Source organism: Vombatus ursinus, unplaced genomic scaffold (genome assembly GCF_900497805.2).
Source record: "Vombatus ursinus unplaced genomic scaffold, bare-nosed wombat genome assembly UNPS02014778.1, whole genome shotgun sequence".
NCBI classification, from domain to species: Eukaryota; Metazoa; Chordata; class Mammalia; order Diprotodontia; family Vombatidae; genus Vombatus; species Vombatus ursinus.
Genome location: NW_020954556.1, coordinates 28,589,396 through 28,611,160, shown reverse-complemented (window position 1 = coordinate 28,611,160; position 21,765 = coordinate 28,589,396). Strand labels below are relative to the sequence as shown.

The following is a 21,765-nucleotide window of genomic DNA, read 5'->3' as shown; positions in this document are numbered from 1 at the left end:
TGTTTTCCTTTTTTCTGACAATATTTTTAATGCTCCTTCTATTTGGGCCCTGCATATTGAAACTTGTTTGTCAGATTTGTGTCTCTTAGACTATTGGCTGTCCACCAGCAAATGGTCATGCAACAAGGATAACTGTTCCACACTCTCTTCATCCCCTGGATGCTGCTTCAGCCTCATTTTGCTCCTCTCCCCACCCTCACTAGGGCAGGGACATCTCCTTTGTCCCTCTTCCAAAAGCAATTGGGTGAGTGGTGAGACAGACAGGAGTGTTGGAGGCAGATGAAGCAAGCAGGATGCAGGATGCGAGATATGGGATAAAATTCAGGGTGTGACCAGTCAGAAAAGTGATCAAAGACTATGCATTGAAGCCCCTCACCATGGGGACTTGCCTGTGTGCTTTCTAGCTATGCTGTGTTCTGGGCCCCACCTTGAACCCCGTCTCCTGTTACCTATTCCTGATTCCCACCTTGTGCCTAGGATTAGGCCTGCTTTCCTGGGACCGGGAATCAAATGCTTTAATTCAGATAAGGAACTCTGTGGGGCAAGGCATTGTACATGATTGCTGGGTGTGTCAACTAACTTACACCCTATAGTTCTCCCCCTATTCCCTGAAAACCCTTCATGGAATTTATCCTTTGAACACTTGAAGGATTGTACGAGCAGCCTCTTGGATGCCAGACATCCACTCCAGCCTGATATTTCCCCCTACCTTCTCCTGGGGTTCATGTTTTCTTCCCTTCTTTCTTGCATTTTAATCCCATTACTTGCTCATATATTTGGTTTATTTAACGTCCTGGTCTGATTTGTGTCTTCTAGCCTGCAGAAATTCCATTTTCAACTCTTAGGATACCAGCCCCTACCCTTGGTGTCCCTGAGTGGCTTGCCTCTCTCCACCCTGGACTCAGCTGGCACTGCATCCCACACCTTCATGCTGACCTCCCCTCCTCCACCTATTCTTGGCCACTGAAATGGACTCTTCACCCCTGTTTAGACAACGACCTTCGCCCCTTTTTCCAAAAGATTTCTCCTGCATAGTGTTTGAGTGGGGATATGATGTGGGGGCAAAAAGTGCCCTAGGATTAAAAATAATATTAAAGGTTACTTTCCCAGGCCCCTGAGGGGGTTTGAGGCTTATTCTGTAGCCCATCCTGTACCAAAAGAATTGCCTTTGGTAATTTTTCCTTATCTTGACAACCATCTTCCTCTCCCATATGAAACCCTAAAAATACATCATCTTCCTACAGGTTGTATAGTTTTCTGTCTATATAAGCCTAGGTTTTTTCCTTTATCGGCGCCCCTTTGTTTAGCTCCTTGCTCAACTCAGGCCCATGAAGCTTTGATGAAATAAAGCTCCCAATGGCTACAGAGAAGGTCTCAGTGAATTCTTTCACACCTGAACCAGCTCTCCCAACTCTAAACCTCAACAAAATGTCTCATTAAGACTAACAAAAGAATCACAGACTTTCAAGGCTTTGGGACCCATTCTTAATTTCACCAATTGAACTGGCTGGGGTTGGTGGATGAGTTCAGTCTCCTGTCAGAAGGAGACAGCCCCTTGTGAAGCTAGGGCACATAAGCTGCTTCTAGTTATTAATATTCTTCCTTTGTTTAAAATTGTTTTTTGTTTTGGATTAAATGGAACCTTGGACATGTTCCCAAGTTGATTTATCATGTGATGCTTAGACAACTCTCCTGCCTCTTCTTCTCCAGCACATGTGCTGGGAAGGGCTGATGTGTTGCCCTGAGCCAAGGGAAGCTGCCTTCTCCCTCCCTCCTTTGGAAGTATTTCAGGAAAGAGGCCTTTCTCACTTTCAGTAGTTTCCCCTGGGTGGTGTTGGTTGACTCATGGTGTGAGTCAGCAACATGACAACAGCACAGGATGCTTTTTGCAAAATGGACTCCTGACCTCACTGACTTGAAACTCAGAAACTATCCAAAAAAACCTTAACTGTATTTCCCTTACTTAGTATCATTCTTGGACAGCTAGGTGGTACAGTGGATAGAGCGCAAGGCCTGGAGTCTGGAACACTTGAGTTCAAATCTAGCCTTAGATACTTACTCGCTCCATGACTCTGGGTAAGTCATTTAACCCTGTTTGCTTCAGTTTCCTCATCTGCAAAATGAGCTGGAGAAGGAAATGACAAACCACTCTAGTATCTTTGCCAAGAAAATCCCAAATAGGGTCATGAAGAGTCAAACATGGCTCTCTCCCATAGGACTGAGAGGAGAGTATGGTATGAGTGGAGAGAGCAGTGGATTGAGAATAAAGAGATTTTGCTTTCCAGTCAGTAAACATTTATTAAGCACCTACTATGTGCCAGTCACTGTACTATATGATGGGGATACAAAGAAAGGTAAAAAAACAGTCCTTGTGGGGCAGCTAGGTGGTGCAGTGGATAAAGCTCTGGCCTTGGAGTCAGGAGGACCTGAATTCAAATCTGGCCTCAGACATTTGACACTTACTAACTGTGTGACCCTGGGCAAGTCACTTAACCTCAATTGCCTAACTAAAAAAAAAACAAAACAACAGTCCTTGCTCTCAAGGGCATCAAGGTCCTGGCTCTGCCACTAATAAGTGAGAAATGGAGATCACTTGACCTCCCTGAGTGTCCATTTTTATAAAATGGGGGAGGAAGCAGGAGACATTGTGATCTGAGATTTGAAATTGTGATTTGATTTTCCTTAGGGTCTGGTATCTAGTCCACGGATTCTTAATCTTTTGGAGGTTATGGACCCCTCCTCACAATAATGTTTTTAAATGCATAAAATAAAATACATAGGATTACAGAGTAAGTGAATTATATTAAAATATAGTTATAAAAGTGTTTTATTTTTAAGTTCATGGAACACAGGTTAAGAACCTATGATCAAATTATTCAGCCACATGTTTCACTTTTGTTTGCAAGTGACATGTGTACCCCCTCTATAGACTATAGGACCTAATTCCAGGCATTTGATGAATGAAAAGGGTAAACCATCACTCATCCCAAAGCCCTCATCCCTTGATTTCTTAGCCATCTTACTCTCCTGTTTGGTTAGTCATACAGCAGAGGGAAACAGAGGTCAGAGATTCAGGTCAGAAGAATGAAAGCGAATTCAAGGGCTAAAAATGGTTGTTGCTATTTTTAAAAGTACCATCTTAGTCATTTCTACGTAAACAAAATGGTTCCCAAACATCTTGGTCAGTGTTTGTGAATGGGTAAAAGTCTATGATATTAGTTACTAATACCTTGTTGAAGATTTTGAAAGACTTATACAAAAGCCCTTGGGCAAAACTTAGAAGATCAGAAGCTACCAGTTATATAGTTTGTAGGAAACCTTAGCAAAGCATTCTGCAAAAGCATATTCAGAATCCCCAGCTTAAGAGATAAAAGAAACACTGAGCTGCTTCTTGGCGTGTTTCTGAAAAGAATACCTAGAATGTTATTGAAATGACTGTAAATCATAGGCAAAGTGCTTGTGTCCATTTCTACACAATAACATAAATTGTATAAATAATCATAGTATCTAGGAGTTGGAAGGTACCTCCTTCATGCCCAATGTAGGAATCCTTCCTATCACAATCCCAACAAGTGGTCATCTAGCTTCTGATTAAATTCTACTAGTAACAAGGAGTTCACTACTTTTGAGGCAGCGTTTTCCATGATTAGATAACTCTAACTGGCTGATAAGTCCTTACTTGGGTTGAGGTGAAATTTGTCTTCAAGTAATTTCTACTCTTTGATCTTAATTCTACTATCCGTATTTAAATCAAGTCAGTGGGCATTTATGAAGTGCGTATTATGTTCCAGGTGCGAAGAGCCAGGGAGAAAAAGAAAGGCAAAAATAGACCTTGTCCTCATATTCTAATGGAGGAGGCAAATGCAAACAACTATGTACAAACAAGAATAATTAGATAAATTAGATGTAATCTCAGAGGGGAGACACTAGCATTGTTAAGGGGGACCAGGAAAGGCTTCTTACTGAAAGTGGGATTTTAGCTGAGACTTGAAGAAAGTTAGATTGTTCAGGGTTTTCTTCTCGAAACTAAACATTCCCAATTCCTTCAACTATTCACCATTTGATATCAGGATTCTGAAATCCTGAAACATGTAGCTGACACAGTTAAAAATTCAGAAAAAATATTTTCAAATTCATTGTTTTTGTCCTTAAAACCAGTGCCTCCTTCTAACTTTCCTAATTCTATTAATAGGACCTCCCCTCTGCCAGTTGAACATACTTGGGACCTCTGATTCACCTTCTACTCTTCCTCCTCTTTCCTCCCCTACATAAAATCAGTTGTCAAGTCTAGAGGATTTTACTTCCAAAATCTTTTGCTTCGACAATCCTTGCTTTCCATTCTCACTGCCATCACCCTAGTTTAAGGACCTTATTATCTCTTTCCTGGATGTTATCTCTATGCCATTTTTACAGTATAGACTCATAGAATCTTTGCACTGGAAGAAATCTTCGAGATCATTTAGTTCAACTGCAGAATTTTCTGGATGTAGAAACTGAGGCCCAAAAAGTCTGTGAAACCTTCTCAAGGTAACATGATTGATCTGTGTTGGAGTTGTAGCCAGAACCCAGTTTTCCTGCCCAGCATTTTTTCTCTATACTGTAATGTAGCAGCTTTCATAGCTATAAGAAGCCCAGTCTGATGTTCCTAACACCAATGTGTAACCATTTTCACTGAATAAAAAGACTGAGTCATCCAAAATGCTTAGATATTTCCCTCTCCCTGGGAACAGAGACAATCTTCCTTAGGAAGGACACTCAGGCTTTTGTGCCAAGGCCTTAGATCCTAAGAAACCTGCCCTATACTGGCCTTAAGCAGTCTAGTGGGCCTATATATTGCCTGATCATCCCCTCACCCCCATTTAGTAAACTATATTGGCTCATTCTTTCCTCTAAGATCAAATATAAAACATAATATAGTAAGTATAGGAAAATAGAAGGGAAAGAGGATAAGAGAATGTGGGAGGGGGAGATAGAAGGGAGGGCAGATTAGGGGAAGGGGTATTCAGAATGCACTCCATCTTAGGGTAGGGAGAGGGAAGAGATGGGGAGAAAATTTGGAACTCAAAATCTGGTAGAAGTGAATGTTGAAAACTAAAATTAAATTAATAAATGAAATACAAGTATAAAATCAAATATAAATACATTACCCTTTCAGATCCTTCAGAACTTGGCCCCTTCCTACCTTTCTGGTCTTTTTTTTGGGGGGGGGGTGAGGCAGTTGCGGTTAAGAGACTTGTCCAGTCACACAGCTATTGAGTGTTATGTATCTGAGGCTGGATTTGAACTCAGGTCCTCCTGACTCCAGGGCCGATGCTCTATCCACTGTGCCACCTACCTGCCCCCCTTTTTGGTCTTCTTACACTCTGCTCACCACCATATATTATTCTGTAATCCTGTGACACTGGCTTCCTTGCCATTTCTTGCACGAGACATCTCCCAACTCTATGTATTTTCATTGGCTGAACCCTATGCCTCCTGGCTTCCCCAACTTCTTTCAGATCCAGCTAAAATCCCACCTTCTGCAAGAAGCCTCTCTCCATCTTCCTTAATGACAATGTCTTCCCTCCGAGATTACATCAGTTTTATCCAAATGTTTATATGCAATTGTTTGCATATTAGCTTCCCCACTGACTCCAAGATCAGCGACTGGTTTTTGCCTTTCTTTGTATTCCCAACACTTAGCACAGTACTTGGCACACAGTAATTATAATATACCTGACAACTTAATTTGGCTTTTTGAGACTTGTTCTTTTAAAATGGCATCCCCTTATGTTTTCTCCAGGAATCTGAATGTCTGTGTTTGGAGTTTGATGAAGTCAAGCTTAACCAAATCCTGAAGAAGCTTACTGAGGTGGAGAACAGTATCAGCACCCTGACAAACCCAGCCTAACCACGAAGGTGATTTCGGAAGAAGTTAGGCAGTTCGCAGCAGGCGTCACCACTGAGTTCAAACCATTTCTCTTTTTCTGTATGACATTCCATTGCATTAAATTCTCAAAATAGAATATTGCCTGTTTGCTTTGCTTAGAGGGGAAGGGGGATCCTCTAGAGTAAGGGTTCTTTTTTCCCATGAACCTCATGGGCAGTCTGGTGAATCCACTGGACCACTTCTCAGAATCTTGTTTTTAAATGCATAAAATAAAATACATAGGATTACAAAGGAAATCAATTACACTGAAATACAGTTATCATAATATTTTTAAAAGAAATCATGTATGCCACTGAAATCTCTCCATAGACCCTTTGGGAGTCTGTGGAACATAAGTTAAAAACCTCTGTCCACTCGACAGGTTTGTTTCAGTGGATATGGAAAGTGAACGGTGTTAAGAAACTTTTGAGACACATGATGTATCCATAGTAAACCATGCAGAAAAAAGGAAGATTAAGAGAAAAATCTGTTATATGGATTCAACTGAGGGCTTCCATTGAGTGCCTTTACCATTGATCTAGCCTCTTACATTGGGAGCTTTTCTAGTTCCAAAGTAGCCCCCAAAATGCAAGCACAATTAAGTAGAAGCATTAAGGGAGTCTGCCACAAGCTTAGGCTATATCCCATCCAAAGGACTTGAAGGAAATGCAAGAAAATTTTGAAACTGATTCGGGCATTTGGGCCAACTCTGGGTTAGACTTAAGTCTTAGCTTAATTTGGGATCTTAGACTCCTGTGGCTAGCCACAGCTGGGCCTGAATGGAGTCCCCTCACTCACCTTAGGGTGAAGGGAAGAAGAGTAGGTTGCTATGGTACCATCTGTGTTCTTCAACAAAAGCTAATGTATTGGCTTTCCTATCCTCCTTGAAGCTAAAGAAGAAAAAGTAGGCTCTAGCAGAAAAATTACATCAAATTTTGTACCAAAGTTCAGGAAGACAGCCATAAGCAAGGCCTTTTGAGACAATGACCATTGATTAACAGGTTTTGCCACTTGGTGATAAAGATTTGAAACCACAATTCTCTTAGGATGTAATGTGTTAAAAATGTGGTATTAAGGGCAGCTAGGTGGTACAGTGGATAGAGCACCGGGCCTGGAGTCAGAAGGATCTGAGTTCAAATCCGGCCCCAGACACATAACACTCACTAGCAGTATGACTCTGGGCAAGTCACTTAACCCCAATTGCCTCACCCAAAAAAAAAGAAAAAAAAATGTGATTTTATAGGTCTGCTGATGATAATGCATGTAATTTCTAATGAGCTTATTCCATGGCTGGGAGAAGTCTTCTTCCCTTGAGGTTTTCTCCTGAATCAGCCTAGAGACACTTTAGAAAGCCCCCTGACATCCAAGCTCAAAATGTTGACTTCCTCCCTGATTAAAACCCTCCAGGGAGTTATCGAAAAATAAATGGAGCCTGTGTGTGGCCCTTCAGAAAACATCGTGAACCCACATCGTCGAAAGGTTCAGAATGGTTTGTGGTTTGGCCTGTGGAGCCATAAGATTTGAGTCCCATTCCTAGGTTTATGATGTGACCTGGGAAATTTTGCTAGTATCTCCCACTGAAAAATAGAGGTCAACACATTTCACAAGATAATAGGATACCAGAAATCTAAGGAAAGATGAATCATAGTTACATACTGATTATTTATGCACAACCTCCCAGAGAATATAGGTCTTTGGGAACGTCCCATATGACCATAACAGAGCCCAGATTTGTAGCTGTGCTGAGTGCTCCATGGCAGTAGCAGATACAAGAAAAGATCTGTGCTTTGGAAGGCCTTTTACCTTTTACCTGAAACTTTGGGCAAGTGGTAAAAACACCACAGAGAAACACACTTGATTTTCCAAAAGAAATCAAGAAGAACCAGAAACTACAGGTTTGCTTCCCTTCAACCAAAGAAATAATATACATTTGTACCACTTGGTTGACTCATAGTCTTCTTTAATGAGTTTATTTGGAGTGTAGGGTTTGAGGGACCTTTGCATGAGTCTAGGCACAGAAGCACCTTTACCAGCCTCAATGAAGATAAGAAATAGAGTAGAACGGCTAACATACCCACCAGGTGTTAGCTTACCCAGAAGTTCCCATATTTTAGCTTTTTGTGATCCAACATTAGAAGAATTCTGCTTGGAGCAGAGTAGAGGCTACTTGACCATTTGTCAAGTTATAGAGGGAATTTTGGCTCAAGGATGAACTGGATATGTCAATCTCTGAGGATCCTTACAACTATGAAATTTTAAGCAGAACCAGACACGGGGGTCCATATTAACCCAGATAACATCTTCCAGAAATGACCTTGGTGGGGACAGGGGGATGGTGGGGACAAGAAGCACCATGTCACAGGAACACTTCTAGACCAAGAGAGAGCATTAGCCTTTCCAATGAAGTTTAAAAATACATGTTACAGCTGATGAGCCCAAATATTGATGAGGGACTGGAGATTCTTGGTTCTTTCTCAGGGCCAGTTTTGTGTATAAGGGTGTGTGCGTGTGTGTGACACAGATATCTCTCTCTATCTATCAGTACATAGATAGTTACAGATATCTGTCACACACAACAACAACTCACCTGACATCATTTGAGGTACCATCTCCCCATTACTTCCCTCATCAACTGGCTGATGCCTGAAATTTACTAAAACTTCATTTCTTTACTTTCATTCCTTTAATTTAGTGCTTTAATCTCTGTTAAAATGCAAATGTAGGTAGTGTGGTATTAGTAGAAAGAATGTTGAATTTGACATCTGAGGGTCTCAGTTCAAATTCAACAACCTAGAACAATGGGCCAAGATGAATAAGATGGAATTGCATAGTTCTACTCGAGTTTGAAAATTCCAAGGACAAGCTAGGGAGGTGTGGCAAGACCACAGTTATTCTGAAACAGATTAGAGTTTTTATTAATGGGCTACAAGTTCAATGAGTCAATAGAGTGACATGGAAGACAAAACAGCAACAACAAAAGATCCTAATGCTATCCTAGACTGCTTTAAGAAGCATAATGGGTAAGATGAAATAATAATTACCCTACTCTCTGCCCTGACCAGGCCCCATCTAGAGTACTGTGTTCATTTCTGGCCACCAAAAAAAAACATAGAGAAGCTGGAGGTTGTATAGAGAAGGACAACCTTCTTGATCAAGACCAGGATGATCTCAATGAATAAGAAGAGGAGAGAAGACTTAGAACGGCCTTTGAGTATTTGAAGGGCTGGCACGTGGAAGAGAATTTAGACTTGTCCCTCTTAGCCCCAAGGGGCAGGACTAGGAACAGTGGGAGGAAGTTGGAGAGAGATAGATATGGACTTGATATAAGGAAAAACTTATTAACAATTAGAACTATCCAAAAATGGAATGGGATGCCCTGAAAGGTAATGAGTCTCCCTTCATTGGAGGTCTTCAAGCCAAGACCAGATGAGCACTGGTCAGGCATGTTATAGAGAGAATTCTTGTTTGGGTTGGGTCCAGGTTGGACTGGGTGGCCCTGAGATTTCCTCCATGTCTTAGTCTGTGGTCCTATAAAGTGATGGCTTTGGTCTTTATGATGATGGCTTTTGGTCCCTGGGTACTGACAAGACTTGAATACATGGTTCAGATTTCCAGAGGCTCTCCAAGTCCTTTCTCTCCCAGTCTTCTTGCGTTGATGAACTGTTCTTCAAAGACTGAATCTTATAATTCATATTTTGGGAAAGTTGTAAGGAAGTAATGAGTAAAAAACAGTTGGGAGTCAATTCAACAAATATTTGTTAGTATACCTCCAATGTACAAGGCACTGTGCCCAGGCCATGAGACAATTATCTGAGACTTTAACTGGTCACATCAAGCTTAGTTATTGGAAGCTATTTTTTTTTAAAGTATTTGAAGAATAGGAAAATAAGATAGATATAAATAGAAGTTAAAGAAAAATAAATGCTAAACAGATGTCAGGAAATATCATTTCCCACAGTAAATGATAAATATGTAGACCAACTAACCAACAAGTTTATAGAGGGAAGAATATTGTCTGTTGAGAAATCATTGGATGCCTTCCATTGGAAGAGTGGGAATGCTAAAAAGGATTTACATGTCTTCCTCCCAACTCTCTGGCTTTCTGCAAGAGACTTTCAGAATGTTTGGGGTAGTGATCTATTTGGTAGAAAGGAAAACTCATATAAAATATATGTAGCTTGAGCTTAACCCCAACTACAGAGTGTATAATGTTTGACCTCAGAATTGCCAAAATAGCATTTGTATTCAACTGCAGGCGGTTCTTTCACCCCCAGAGATGACAGTGATTATCTCACACAAAAAACTCATCCAACGTCATTCCACTGAAATGGCATTCTCCGAAGTTACCAATGACTGCTTAATTGTGAAATCCGATGGCTTCTTTTTCTCAATCCCCATGTTTCTTTTTTTCTTTTCTTTTCTTTTTTTTTTCCTTTTTGGTGAGGTGATTGGGGTTAAGTGACTTGCCCAAGATCACACAGCTAAATCCCCATGTTTCTTGACCTCTCTGCAGCCTTTGATGCTATTGAATACCCTCTTTTCCTTGATATTCTTTTTTCTCTAGGTTTTCAGGACACCACTCTCTCCTGGTTCTCCTCCTACCTATCAGACCACTCCTTCTCAATCTCTTTTGTTGGATCCACATCCATATCACACTCTCATGTTGTAAACATCCCACAGGATTCTGTCCTGGGCTCTCTTCTATTCTCCCTCTTGGCAGTCTGTCACCTGGTAATCTCATCAGCTCCCATGGATTTGATTACCATTCACAACTCTGCCCTAATCTCTCTGCTGATCTCCAATCTCACATCTCTAACCACCTTCAGACATCTCAAACTGTATGTCCAATTGTGGTTGTTGTTCAGTTTTGTTTGACTCTTTGTGACTTTGTATAGGGTTTTCTTGGCAAAGATAGGGCATGGTTTGCCATTTTCTTCTGCAGTAGATTAAGGCAAACAGAAGTTAAGTGACTTGCCCAGGGTCACACAACTAGTGCATGTCTGAGGCCGGATTTGAACTCAGGTCTTCTTGACTCCAGGCCCATTGCTTTATCTACTGAGTCACCTAGCTGTCTCCAAGGCAAAAAGAAGTTGAGTGACTTGCCCAGGATCACACAACTAGTATGTGTCCAAGATGGAATGGTCAAATAGGAAAAGTGCAAGCAAAACATGAAACCCACATATGAATACAAAGCACAAGACTTCATAGAGAATCATGGAATTTAGGAACTGACAAGGAACTTAGAGATTTAGGCCCTTTTAGGGTATTTTAGTGACTGCTATAGTGATACGTATTGAATTCCTACTCAGAGAGTGAACAGGAAAAAATCAAAGCAGATGAAACTCAGTTTGCTGCTCATTGGCAGCTTAGGAGGGAAAGGAGAATGAAATTATTGAAAGACATGTGGAACTTTGTGTGAGTCACCCATCCTATGGCTTTCCTAGGACCTGAGATATTCCATAGTTGCCTCTGGTACCTTTAGCTCCAAGATGTCAGAAGATTTCCTTGCCTGATCCAATTGCAGATTATCATCTTCTCCTGAGACATGAGAGAATGTCGACATCGAGTTGATCAGTGACTTACCCAAGGTCACAGAGAATAGCTTACTGCCAGGGCTCCTGGCCTCTCAGACTTATCTTTTCCTGCCAGCCTGTGCTATAGGAACAAATCATAGTTACGTGCATAAGTAAGTATGCTCTTTGTATTCTCGTCCATTGTGTTGGAGAGCAATTGCCCTGAGGGTGACATAATTTTTTAGTGTGAATATGATGAAGAGAGTTGTAAGACAAGAAATTTCTCATGAAAAGACTATGCTTGAACTTGAGGTTATGGTTGCTATTTTTAGAGAATGGTGCTATATATGGAGGCATCTTGGATTCACAGTGTGTTGTGTTGTGTTGTATGTATGTGTGTGTGTGTGTGTGCTCGTGCGCACGTGCATCTGTGACACCATCCCTCTCTGACTGCAGTCTGCTGCACCCATCATTATGTCTGCCACTTTGGTTTCCTAGCTGTCCAATGATTTTAAACAGGCTAGATATCACTCTCGTTCTCCTTAGAGGCAGATATAAAGCTCCCATGTCCATCCAATATGGCACTACCCTAGTCCCACAGCATCTTTACCATGTGCCCACCCATGATTCTATCGTAGCTTATTGTCTTATACTGGGTATCCCTGATCCTTCACTTCCAAACATGTCTCCTCTCAAAACACAATCAGATCTATTGTGCAGGAGAAAGAAGTGCAGATGTGTTTTGGGAGCATCTGCCTGTGCTTGTTGTTACTAGAGTAAAAATTTGAGGAGGGTTAACAGTTTTGGTTAATGATACTCACCTTATGATTTGACTACCTGTGTATGGTAAAACTACAAATGAGCTGCAGTAGTTTTCAGTTTGCTGGCTATATTGAGAAACCTATCCTGTTTTAATCCTCACTGTTGAAAGTCTTTATAAAATATTGTATCTTCTTCTCTGAGTGAGTCCAGCATTCGGAATAAAACTGAATCTTTCTTTGATGCCTTAATAGCTTACAGTGTCTCCAGGATTGTCACTATGAACATGAGTAATTTCTTTGTTAGTGTAGGTCATCGGACCCTCACTTCACAGATGAAGAAACTGAGACCCAGAGTGTTGAACGACTGCTTTAGAGGTGGCCACGGTAGACTTACGTGACTATATCTAGGACCTTATCATAAAAATGTCTACATTTTTAATTTCATGTTTTCTTAGCATTTGCTTTTCTCTTAAAAGCAGACTGTTTCCTTAGGGCTGGAATGTAGGGAAGAGAAGTGGGGCAGAGGAAGGACCTCTTTAAATGAGGACTCTGTTTTAACTAATTGACCAGCAATGTTTATTCAGAGCCTATGATGAGTTAGAGGCAGCTAGGTGGCACAGTAAATAGAGCACTGGGCCTGGAGTCAGAAGACTCATCTTCCTGAGTTCCAATGTAGCCTCAGATGCTTACTAGCTGTGTGACCCTGGGCAAGTCACTTAACCCTGTTGCCTCAGTTTCCTCATCTGTCAAATGAGCTGGAGAAGGAAATGGCAAACCACTTCAATATTTTTGCCAAGAAAACCCTATAAGGGGTCACAAAGAGTCAGACACGACTGAAATGACTCAGCAACAATAACAAACCATGAGTTAGGCGTTATGGCAGACATAAAAGATTCTCTCTCCCAAGGAAATTACAGTCTAGTTGGGGAAACTCAACTTACATGTAAAATAATTAGTAATTGATTAGCACCTATAGGAGCATACTGAGGCAGTGCTGTATGGTAGAAAGAGCACTGGATTTGAAATCACAGGACCTAGATCTGAATTTCAGATACACACCACTGTTATGGCTTGGACAAGTCACCTGACTTTCCCGAGATTCATTTTCCTCATCTGCAAAATTGGGGAGTTGGACTAGATAATCTAATTCTTAGAGCTGTCATTACTGTGCTCTCACAAGTGCTAAGTGGTGGGGTCCAAACTCAGTACATTAGGAGTCCAGAGAATAAACAGAACAGGTTGGTTGAAGTAGGATTTTAACTCAAGTCCAGGGATCTTTCCACTAAACTACACTGTCTCTTATTTGTAGGATAGTAAGGAGATAGTTGGCATATATGATTTATGTTATGGAGCAGCAGGAAAACCTTGGAGACATAGGTGGAGGGCAGACTATGGAAAGCCTGTATAGCTGACCTGAGGACCTTAGACTTGTAAGGAAATAAGGAACCTTCTTTGGTTTTTGAGCAGGGAAGTGACATCAAATCATCATTTAAAAAAGATGACTCTAGGGGCAGCTAGGTGGCACAGTGGATAGAGCACTGGCCCTGGAGTCAGGAGGACCTGAGTTCAAATGTGACCTCGGACACTTGACACTTACTAGCTGCGTGACCCTGGGCAAGTCACTTAACCCAGATTGCCTCACCAAAAAGCAAAAAAAAAAAAAAAAAAAAAAAAAGATGACTGGCAGCAAATTTGCAGAGGGGATTGAGGATGGGAGAGCCTGGAAACCAGGAAAGCAAATAGAAAGCTATTGCTATAATTCAGGCCCGCCTATGGTGAAAATGTAAACTAGGATGGTAGAAAAGAAGGAGTAAATCCTACGGACATTTCAAAGGAAGCATGTAGTGGACTTAGTGGCAAGTGAAAGAGAGGAAAGAATCATAGACTTCAAGGTTTCTAGCCTGAGAGAATTAGGTAAGGTCACTGACAGAGACAAGGAAACCAGGAGAGAGAGCTAATTTATTGAGGAATGAGATGACCCCATTGGTATGCTGAGTTAGAGGTCTTAGTAGGGCATCCAAAGGGAATTGTTCTATAAGGAGTTGGACACGTGGGACTGGAGCTCAGGGGAGAGGTTAGGACTAGTTATAAAAATGTGGTAGTCATATCTTGATAGTTGAAGCCATGACAGTTGATCATTTCTCCAATGAATAAAAAAGCATTTATTAAGGACTTACTATGAGTCAAGCACTATGCTAAATACTGGGGATATAAATATAGAATGTTAGAAAGGTAGTCCTTGACCTCAATGAGCTTACATTTAAATAGGTTACAGCACATATGGAAGGAGCAGTGGCTAGGGAGGGGAAAGAAACATGGTGCAGTATAGATAATTGCTGGCACTAGAGTCATAAGTTGTTCGGTTATGCCCGACATTTTGTTTTTCTTGGTAAAGATACTAGAATAATTTTCAATTTCCTTCTCCAGCTCATTTTACAGATGAGGAAACTGAGGCAAACAGGGTTAAGTGACTTGCCTAGGGTCACACAGCTAGTATGTGTATGAGGCCATATTTGAACATAGGAAGATAAGCCTTCCTGACTCCAAGCCTGGCACTCTATCTGCAGCACCACCTAGCTGCCCTAGAGCCAGAAGACCTTAGTTCAAATATCATCTCTGGAATTTGATAACTACCTGTGTGACCTTAACCAAGTCACTTATCCTCCCTGGGCCTCAGTTTCCTCATCTATAAAACAAGGGGGTTGGATTAGATCAGTAAACAACATTTATTAAGCACCTACTATGTACCAAATACTATACTAAGTCCTAGGGGGAGAGTAGGAGTGCAAAGAAAAAGCAAAAGCAGTCCCTGAACTTATGGAAGAGGTGGATGGTGAGTTTATGGGAAATATCTTCTATCTAGAAAAAATAACCTCAGAGGTCAAAGAAACAGAACTGTGGGGTGTATAAATAGAGACAGATCTTCGGTCTGTATTTTATTCAACAGTGGAATGAGCCTTACTAATTTTATTTTGAAGGAGGCCTCCATTATTTTAGAGATTAACTGGCCCACCAGGATATTCTGATAAGACCATTATCCCACTGGAACAAGCCTGACTTTGGCAATTCCAAAGTTAACCCATTCTCCCCCAAATTCCCTGACATCCTGTCCCCTTTTTATTCAATCTCCCAAATAAGAAAAGTAGCTGAACAGCCTCACTGTACAGGCTTCTTTTGCTTCAAAATAATATCAACCCTAAGGCTGTGGAAAGCTCAATATATGTATTTTCCCTTTGTTCAGCATGGTTGCTAGCCACCCAGCAACTGCCCATCTGCTGGTGCTAATTAAACTTTTTCTCTTTCAGCCTCGCCTCTTGATTTATTGACCTCCAGTCAAATGGACCAAAGTGGGAGAAATTTCTTTCTGTGAGGATCTTAGGTCCTCGAGGTTGAGGAGCCACCACCCTCAAGGAGTTTACAATCTAGGATCAGCGACAAGATACATAAATCAGAACATACAAGATCAGTAGCACATAGCACATAGTAAGTGCTTTTAAAAAAAAGGCATGTTGCCTTGCCCTTCTATACAGGAAGGGAGCAGGTTGACCAGAAAGCAAAGGAGATTAGCTTTGAAGACACAGATAATTACTGATAACTAATAATAATAATAATGGTCACTCACGTGACTAGAGTAGGAGCCATTAGCTTGAGGGGCAAGACCCAGCAAATCCCCATTACCCAGAGAAAGAACAGATTGCTAAGGCATTCAGGGTCTCAGCCCTAAACTTCTTCAATCAAAATGAACACCTTTGGGGGGCAACTAGGTGGCACAGTGGATAGAGCTCCGGCCCTGGAGTCAGGAGGACCTAAGTTCAAATCTGGCCTCAGACACATAGCACTCACTTAGCTGTGTGACTCTGGGCAAGTTACTTAACTCTCATTGCCACACACATACACACACACACACACACACACACACACACACACACACACAAATGAACACCTTGAATTGCTCTTAGGAGTAAAGTTGAATGAATAATTTCTTACAGGGACTGGTTTGCAAAGGAAAACAGTCACTGAATATCACACTTTTGCTCCCATTTTTATTTTTAGAGTCTGAAATGTGCTGCTGTTTTATGTCACCAAACACTTTGCCAATATGTCAGCAACATTTAAAAATATATACATATATACAGAGTATAGTAGTTAGCACTATGGGAGGCAGAATTAGACTCAACCAGAAATGAGAGGAATTTTTTCTTTTTTGAGGTAATTGGGTTAAGTGACTTACCCAGGGTCACACAGCTAGTTAGTGTTTCAGGCTAGGTTTGAACTCAGGTCCTCTTAATTCCAGGACCTGAGCTGTATCCACTGTGCTACCTAGCTGCCCCAGATCAAGGATATTTTGTCACTGGTGTATGGAGAAGGTCAGGTTGCTTGATGAGAAGATTTTAAGGCCCTAACCTACCTATGGGTCTAAATGGCCTTCGTTAAAACCTTTGCTCTTTATCTTGAAAGTTTGCCTGCCTTCTTTGACGGAAGTCATTCTACTCTGATTAATTTTGGTGAGGTTTAGCCTGGAGGACATTTAGAGGGGGTATAGTCACTGTCTCCAACTATTAGAAGGATTGTTATGGGAAGGGAAATTAGATTGGTTCTGCTTGGCTCCAGACGGCTGAAATAGGAGCAATGAATCAAGGGAACAGAGAGGTGATTTCAAGCTGCCTAAGAAGTAGAGCCATCCAAAAGGAGAATGGGCTGCTTGGAAAAATAGTAGGCTGCTCTGCGCTGGAGGGAGGGAAGGGTTTTAAGGAAAGTCCAGTCTGGTATATTTAAGGAAAGTTCAGTCTGGTATATTTAAGGAAAGTCTAGTCTAGTATATTTGTTGCTCCTTTAGGTGCAGGTTGGACTAGATAGCTTCTGGGGGTTTCTATCCAACTTTGTGATTTTTTTTTTTTTTTTTTGGTTAGGTATGAAGTCAGAATTCCTGTCTTCAGGGAGTTTTCCTTCTATGAAGAAGATAAGGCCTCAACTGTCCTATCTATAAAATGAGAAATTAGCACCATATCTCCATGCAGGCAGAGGACTAGACCAGATGATTTCCCAAGGTCTCTTCCAGATCTAAAGTCCGTTAGTCTAAGATAACTATCCATTCATTCATTCAAACAAATATACATATATACATACATGCATATATATGTATATATGGAGACAGAGAGAGAGCTCGAACATTTGCTGAAAGAGGTAAAGGCCTTTAGATTTGATCATCATAGTCACCCTTGATAAGTATTATCATCTAAGTATTAAAAATAAGTATTATCTGTGATGGCCAAGAATTGGAAATTGAGGGGATGTCCATCAATTGGGGAATGGCTGAACAAGTTGTGGTATGCGAATGTAATGGAATACTATTGTTCCATAAGAAATGATGAGCAGGTGGACTTCAGAAAAACCTGGAAAAACTTACATGAACTGATGCTGAGTGAAGTGAGCAGAACCAGAAGAACATTGTACACAGTAACAGCAACATTGTATAATGACTGACTTTGATAGACTTCGTTCTTCTCAGCAATGTAAGGATCTAAGACAATTCCAAAAGACTCATGATGGAAAATGCTATCCATATCCAGAGAAAGAACTATGGAATCTGAATGCAGATTGAAGCATACTATCTTCTCTCTCTCTTTTTTTGTTTTGTTTTGTTTCTTCTTTCTCATGGTTTTCCTTTTGGTTCTGATTCTTCTTTACAACATGACCAATGTGGAAATATGTTTAATGTGATTGCACATGGATAGCCAATATCAGATTACATGTTATCTTGGGGAGGGGGAAGCGAAGGAAGGGGGAGAAAATTTAGAACTCAAAATCTTATAGAAGTGAATGTTGAAAACTAAAAACAATTTTTTTTAAAAAAGAAAAAAGTATTATCTAACTAAAATAAGTATTATCTATAATAAGTATTATCATCACATTATCATTACATAGGCAAATGGGTTCTAAGCTCATTCAAGGTCACATAACTGGAAAATGGCAGAGCCAGACAAATCCAGGTTCTCACATTTCAGGTCCAGAATACTTTCTACAATACCTCCTCAGTAAAAACAACATCATTTGCCCCAGACAAGTTTCTTTGAATAATGTAGACATACTTCAATTTAAGCAACCTCAATAGATAGCATTCAAGATTTATTGATTAATTTTAAAAGTATTTCCTGAGCACCTACTATGTGCAAGCCACTATGGAAAATAATGGGTTTATTTAATAATTTCACATTCAATATGAATTAGAGGCCTGAAATATTCGTTTTCTTTTCTTTTCTTTTTTTTGCTGGAATATTCATTTTGCAAAAGGCTTCAAAATTTTCCTTGTTATATGGGATGGCTCTCTGTGGGGGGGATATAAGAGGAAATTAAGATGATATGAAAATAAAATATATCAATAAAAATATTTTTAAAATAGAAATTCTGATGTCCAAGAATATCAGAGACCTCAGCAAAAATGGAAAGACAGAAGGTGCTAAAAGAGACTTTTGGAAAGGAGGACGCCTTCAGATGCAAAGTAGACACTCTCCAACTGAAGCAAAATGTCTGGAAGCTTAAATAACTCAATTGTGTATGAAGTGACCATTTGGCAGTGAATTTATTTCCAGGACCCAGACGTCATCCATACCTTTTTTCCTAGCCACTCAACTAGGTAAGATTTCCAAAGGAGCTTGGGAGATGAAACTGATTGAATTTAAACTGAGCACCCTAAGCCTTATGGAGGGAAGAGAACCAATTTATTGAGAGAAAGGGCTTTTGAAAGCAAAGAGTGGAAGGTCCAAGAGTTGGGGACTTTTGTATACACAGTCTGTTCCTGCTCAGTAGCCAATTAAAAGGCTTCTTTTTGCTACACGGTAAGCAGATAGTCACAGAATATTTGCACATGCTTTGAAGAAGTCCATGTAGGGGATTGCATTAGGTGGGACATACTCTGCCTGCACCTAAAGACTGGACTTTCATTGACCAATCTCCTGTTACACATTAAATAGAAAACTAAGTATATCAAATACATCATGTGATAGGGGAAAATTTGGTTTACGGATAGCTTGTCAAGGAACACAGCTATTGTATTTAGCAAACTACACCTACACTAATTTAACATTATTATGGTAGTGTCTACTGCATACATATTCACAATCAGTCCATTTCCTGGTCTTCCTGGTGATTAATTTTTTTCATACTAGTCCAGATAGTCAGATATGTTTATCATTTTTTTCACAGGCATCCTATTGAATCTGACTTCTCATAAAACAGAATCCAAAGAAACCTGAACTTTAGCATTTCCTGATCTGACTGGTTTTCATCTTTGCAGGGATTAGAACATGTTGCAGGAGCCCTTAGCCCAACCTAGCTACATACCATAGTCTCCATTTTGCTTCTAGAATTAAAAAATCTGGGATTGTATTTTTTTTCCTCCAGGGTAATTGTCCCTGAGGAAGATGGATCTTCCAGATTTATTTTCCCTTGTCAAAGCTTCTACAAGGAGTGGAAATTCCCCTTACAGAATCAGCTCTTCCCAGAACTGCTTAATTTTTATGTGTGGGCAGTCCTCACAAAAACAGAACCATTTAGGAAGATATGTAATAGTCCTGTTGACAAGTAGTAGCACAGGTTATCTGCAACGTGTAACTTTGACGATTTCTATGCCTGCTGAGAGAAATTTTGTCTGGAGAGCACAGATCACCATTTCTAAGCCAAAATAGCATCGAAATAGTCTTAGTTTCAATGCAAATTCTGAGCTGAGTATTTTTAAAGTTCTGTGACTCCTTCATGCCCCATTCTCTAATATTTTTCACTTTTCACTTTTGCACTTCTTAATCCCGGGTCCAAAAAAAAAGGACTTTGTTTCATTTGAGGGTTCTGTGGATTCATAAAAAAAGCCAAGACACAGCAATATGGCCACGTGTCTAGATAGTTACTTGACAGCAGGACTAATCTTCTAATGAAGCATGAATTGGGGATCATAGCATCATAAGAATCGAGAGGTTGTATATACTATGTGTTGCCAGAGGGCTCCCAAAGTAAAGTGTGGGAGAGAAGAGGTATTAAACCGACTACCAGACTGAAGGTCTGTGGAGCCTTTGTGGTAATCTCATTGTGGTATGCCTGTGAAACCTGGAGCATCTACCAGTGCCATGCCAGGAAATGGAATCACTTCCATTCAAATTATCTTAGGAAGATTCTGATCACTTGGCAGGTTAAGGCACCAGACGCTGAGGTCTTTTCTCCAGCTTAACTGCCAAGCATTCAAACTCTACTGCAGAGAGTGCAACTCTGATGGCCTGGCCACTTTGTTCAAATGCCAAAAGTACATTTGCCTAAAAGACCATTTTATAGAGAACTCACACAAGGCAAGCACTCACATGTAGGGCAAAAGTGATACAAGGATACTCTCAAAGTCTCTCTGAAGAACTTTGGAATCAATTTTGTGACCTGGGAGACAGTGGCAAAGGACCACCCAGCATGGCGTGCTTGCATCAAAGAAGGCTCTGTGCTCTGTGAGCAAAGCAGAATTGCAGTAGCTAAAAAGAAATGTGAGATGCTCGAATTTAGAGACATTTCCATTCCATATGTTCACATGGACTTTTTGTGCCCGGCCTGTGGTAGAGCCTTCCCAGCTCATATTGGTCTGATCAGCCAGAGTTGAACACACTGTACCTTAATCCTGACGTAGTAATATCATTTTGATCCTATTTGAGAATGAAGGACAACGAACCAACTATGTATGTTCATAAGGACAGGACTCTCATTGGCCAGTCCCCAAGAGAAGTTAGAGTCATCTAGAACCAACCCCTCCTCAGATTTCTACTGGGTCTTTTATTAATGCTTTTATCAGGATATTTGGATAAAGGCATGGATGACGCGCTTAGTCATATTTTCAGATGAGACAAAGCAAGGAGGGATAGTTAACACATTAGATGAAAATCAGGATTCTAAAAGATGTTGGCAGGCAGGCAACATTGAGCTAAATAGAATAAGATGAAATTTAAGAGGAATAAATGGAAAATCCTACAATTGGGTTTAAAAAAAATCAATGTCTAAATACCATTTCATCTGTGTTAACAAAGAGTAAGTTCAATATAAGCCACCAGTTTGATATGTTAGCCCAAACGATGAATACAACCTTAGACTTCACTAGAAGCTTGGTGTCCAGTAATGAGATGTTAATTCCAGGATTTTACTCAACCCTGTTCAGACCACACTTGAAATATTGTTTTCAGTTCTGAGTCCCACAATCTAGGAAAGACACTGATAAATTGGAGAGGTCCCAGAGAAACAACCACCATTATGAGGGCCTTTGAGCTTGTACCATATAGGAATCATTTGAAGGAACTGTGAGTGTTTAACTTGGAAAAAGAAAGATTAGGGGTGATGGTGGGCAAGGCATGACAGCTGTCTTCGATGAAGGCTGTCCTGTAGAAGAGGGATTGGATTCATTATGTTTGGGCTTAGAGGAAAGAACTAAGAGCCATGGATATAAGCAAAGAGGTAAATTTAGGTTAGTTTTATGGAAAAACTTCATAACAAGTAGAGCTATCTAAAGATAGCATGGGCTGCCTCTGGAGGTAGTGGGTGCCCTTTCATTGAGGGTCTTCCAGCA

General features: G+C 40.5%; 1 protein-coding gene across 2 annotated transcripts in view; it reads left to right on the top strand.

Moving 5' to 3' along the window:
* Window positions 1-6,005, top strand: part of COMMD1 (copper metabolism domain containing 1) — a 250,030-nt gene extending 244,025 nt beyond the window's left edge. Inside the window, exon 3 of one of the 2 annotated variants that reach the window (XM_027865382.1) lies at window positions 5,783-6,005. In XM_027865382.1, the coding sequence (XP_027721183.1) occupies window positions 5,783-5,890 (108 nt within the window). In that variant the 3' untranslated portion in view covers window positions 5,891-6,005. The remainder of the gene's footprint in view (window positions 1-5,782) is intronic. The other variant, XM_027865384.1, reaches the window with a different exon arrangement.
* Window positions 6,006-21,765: the final 15,760 nt, after the last annotated feature.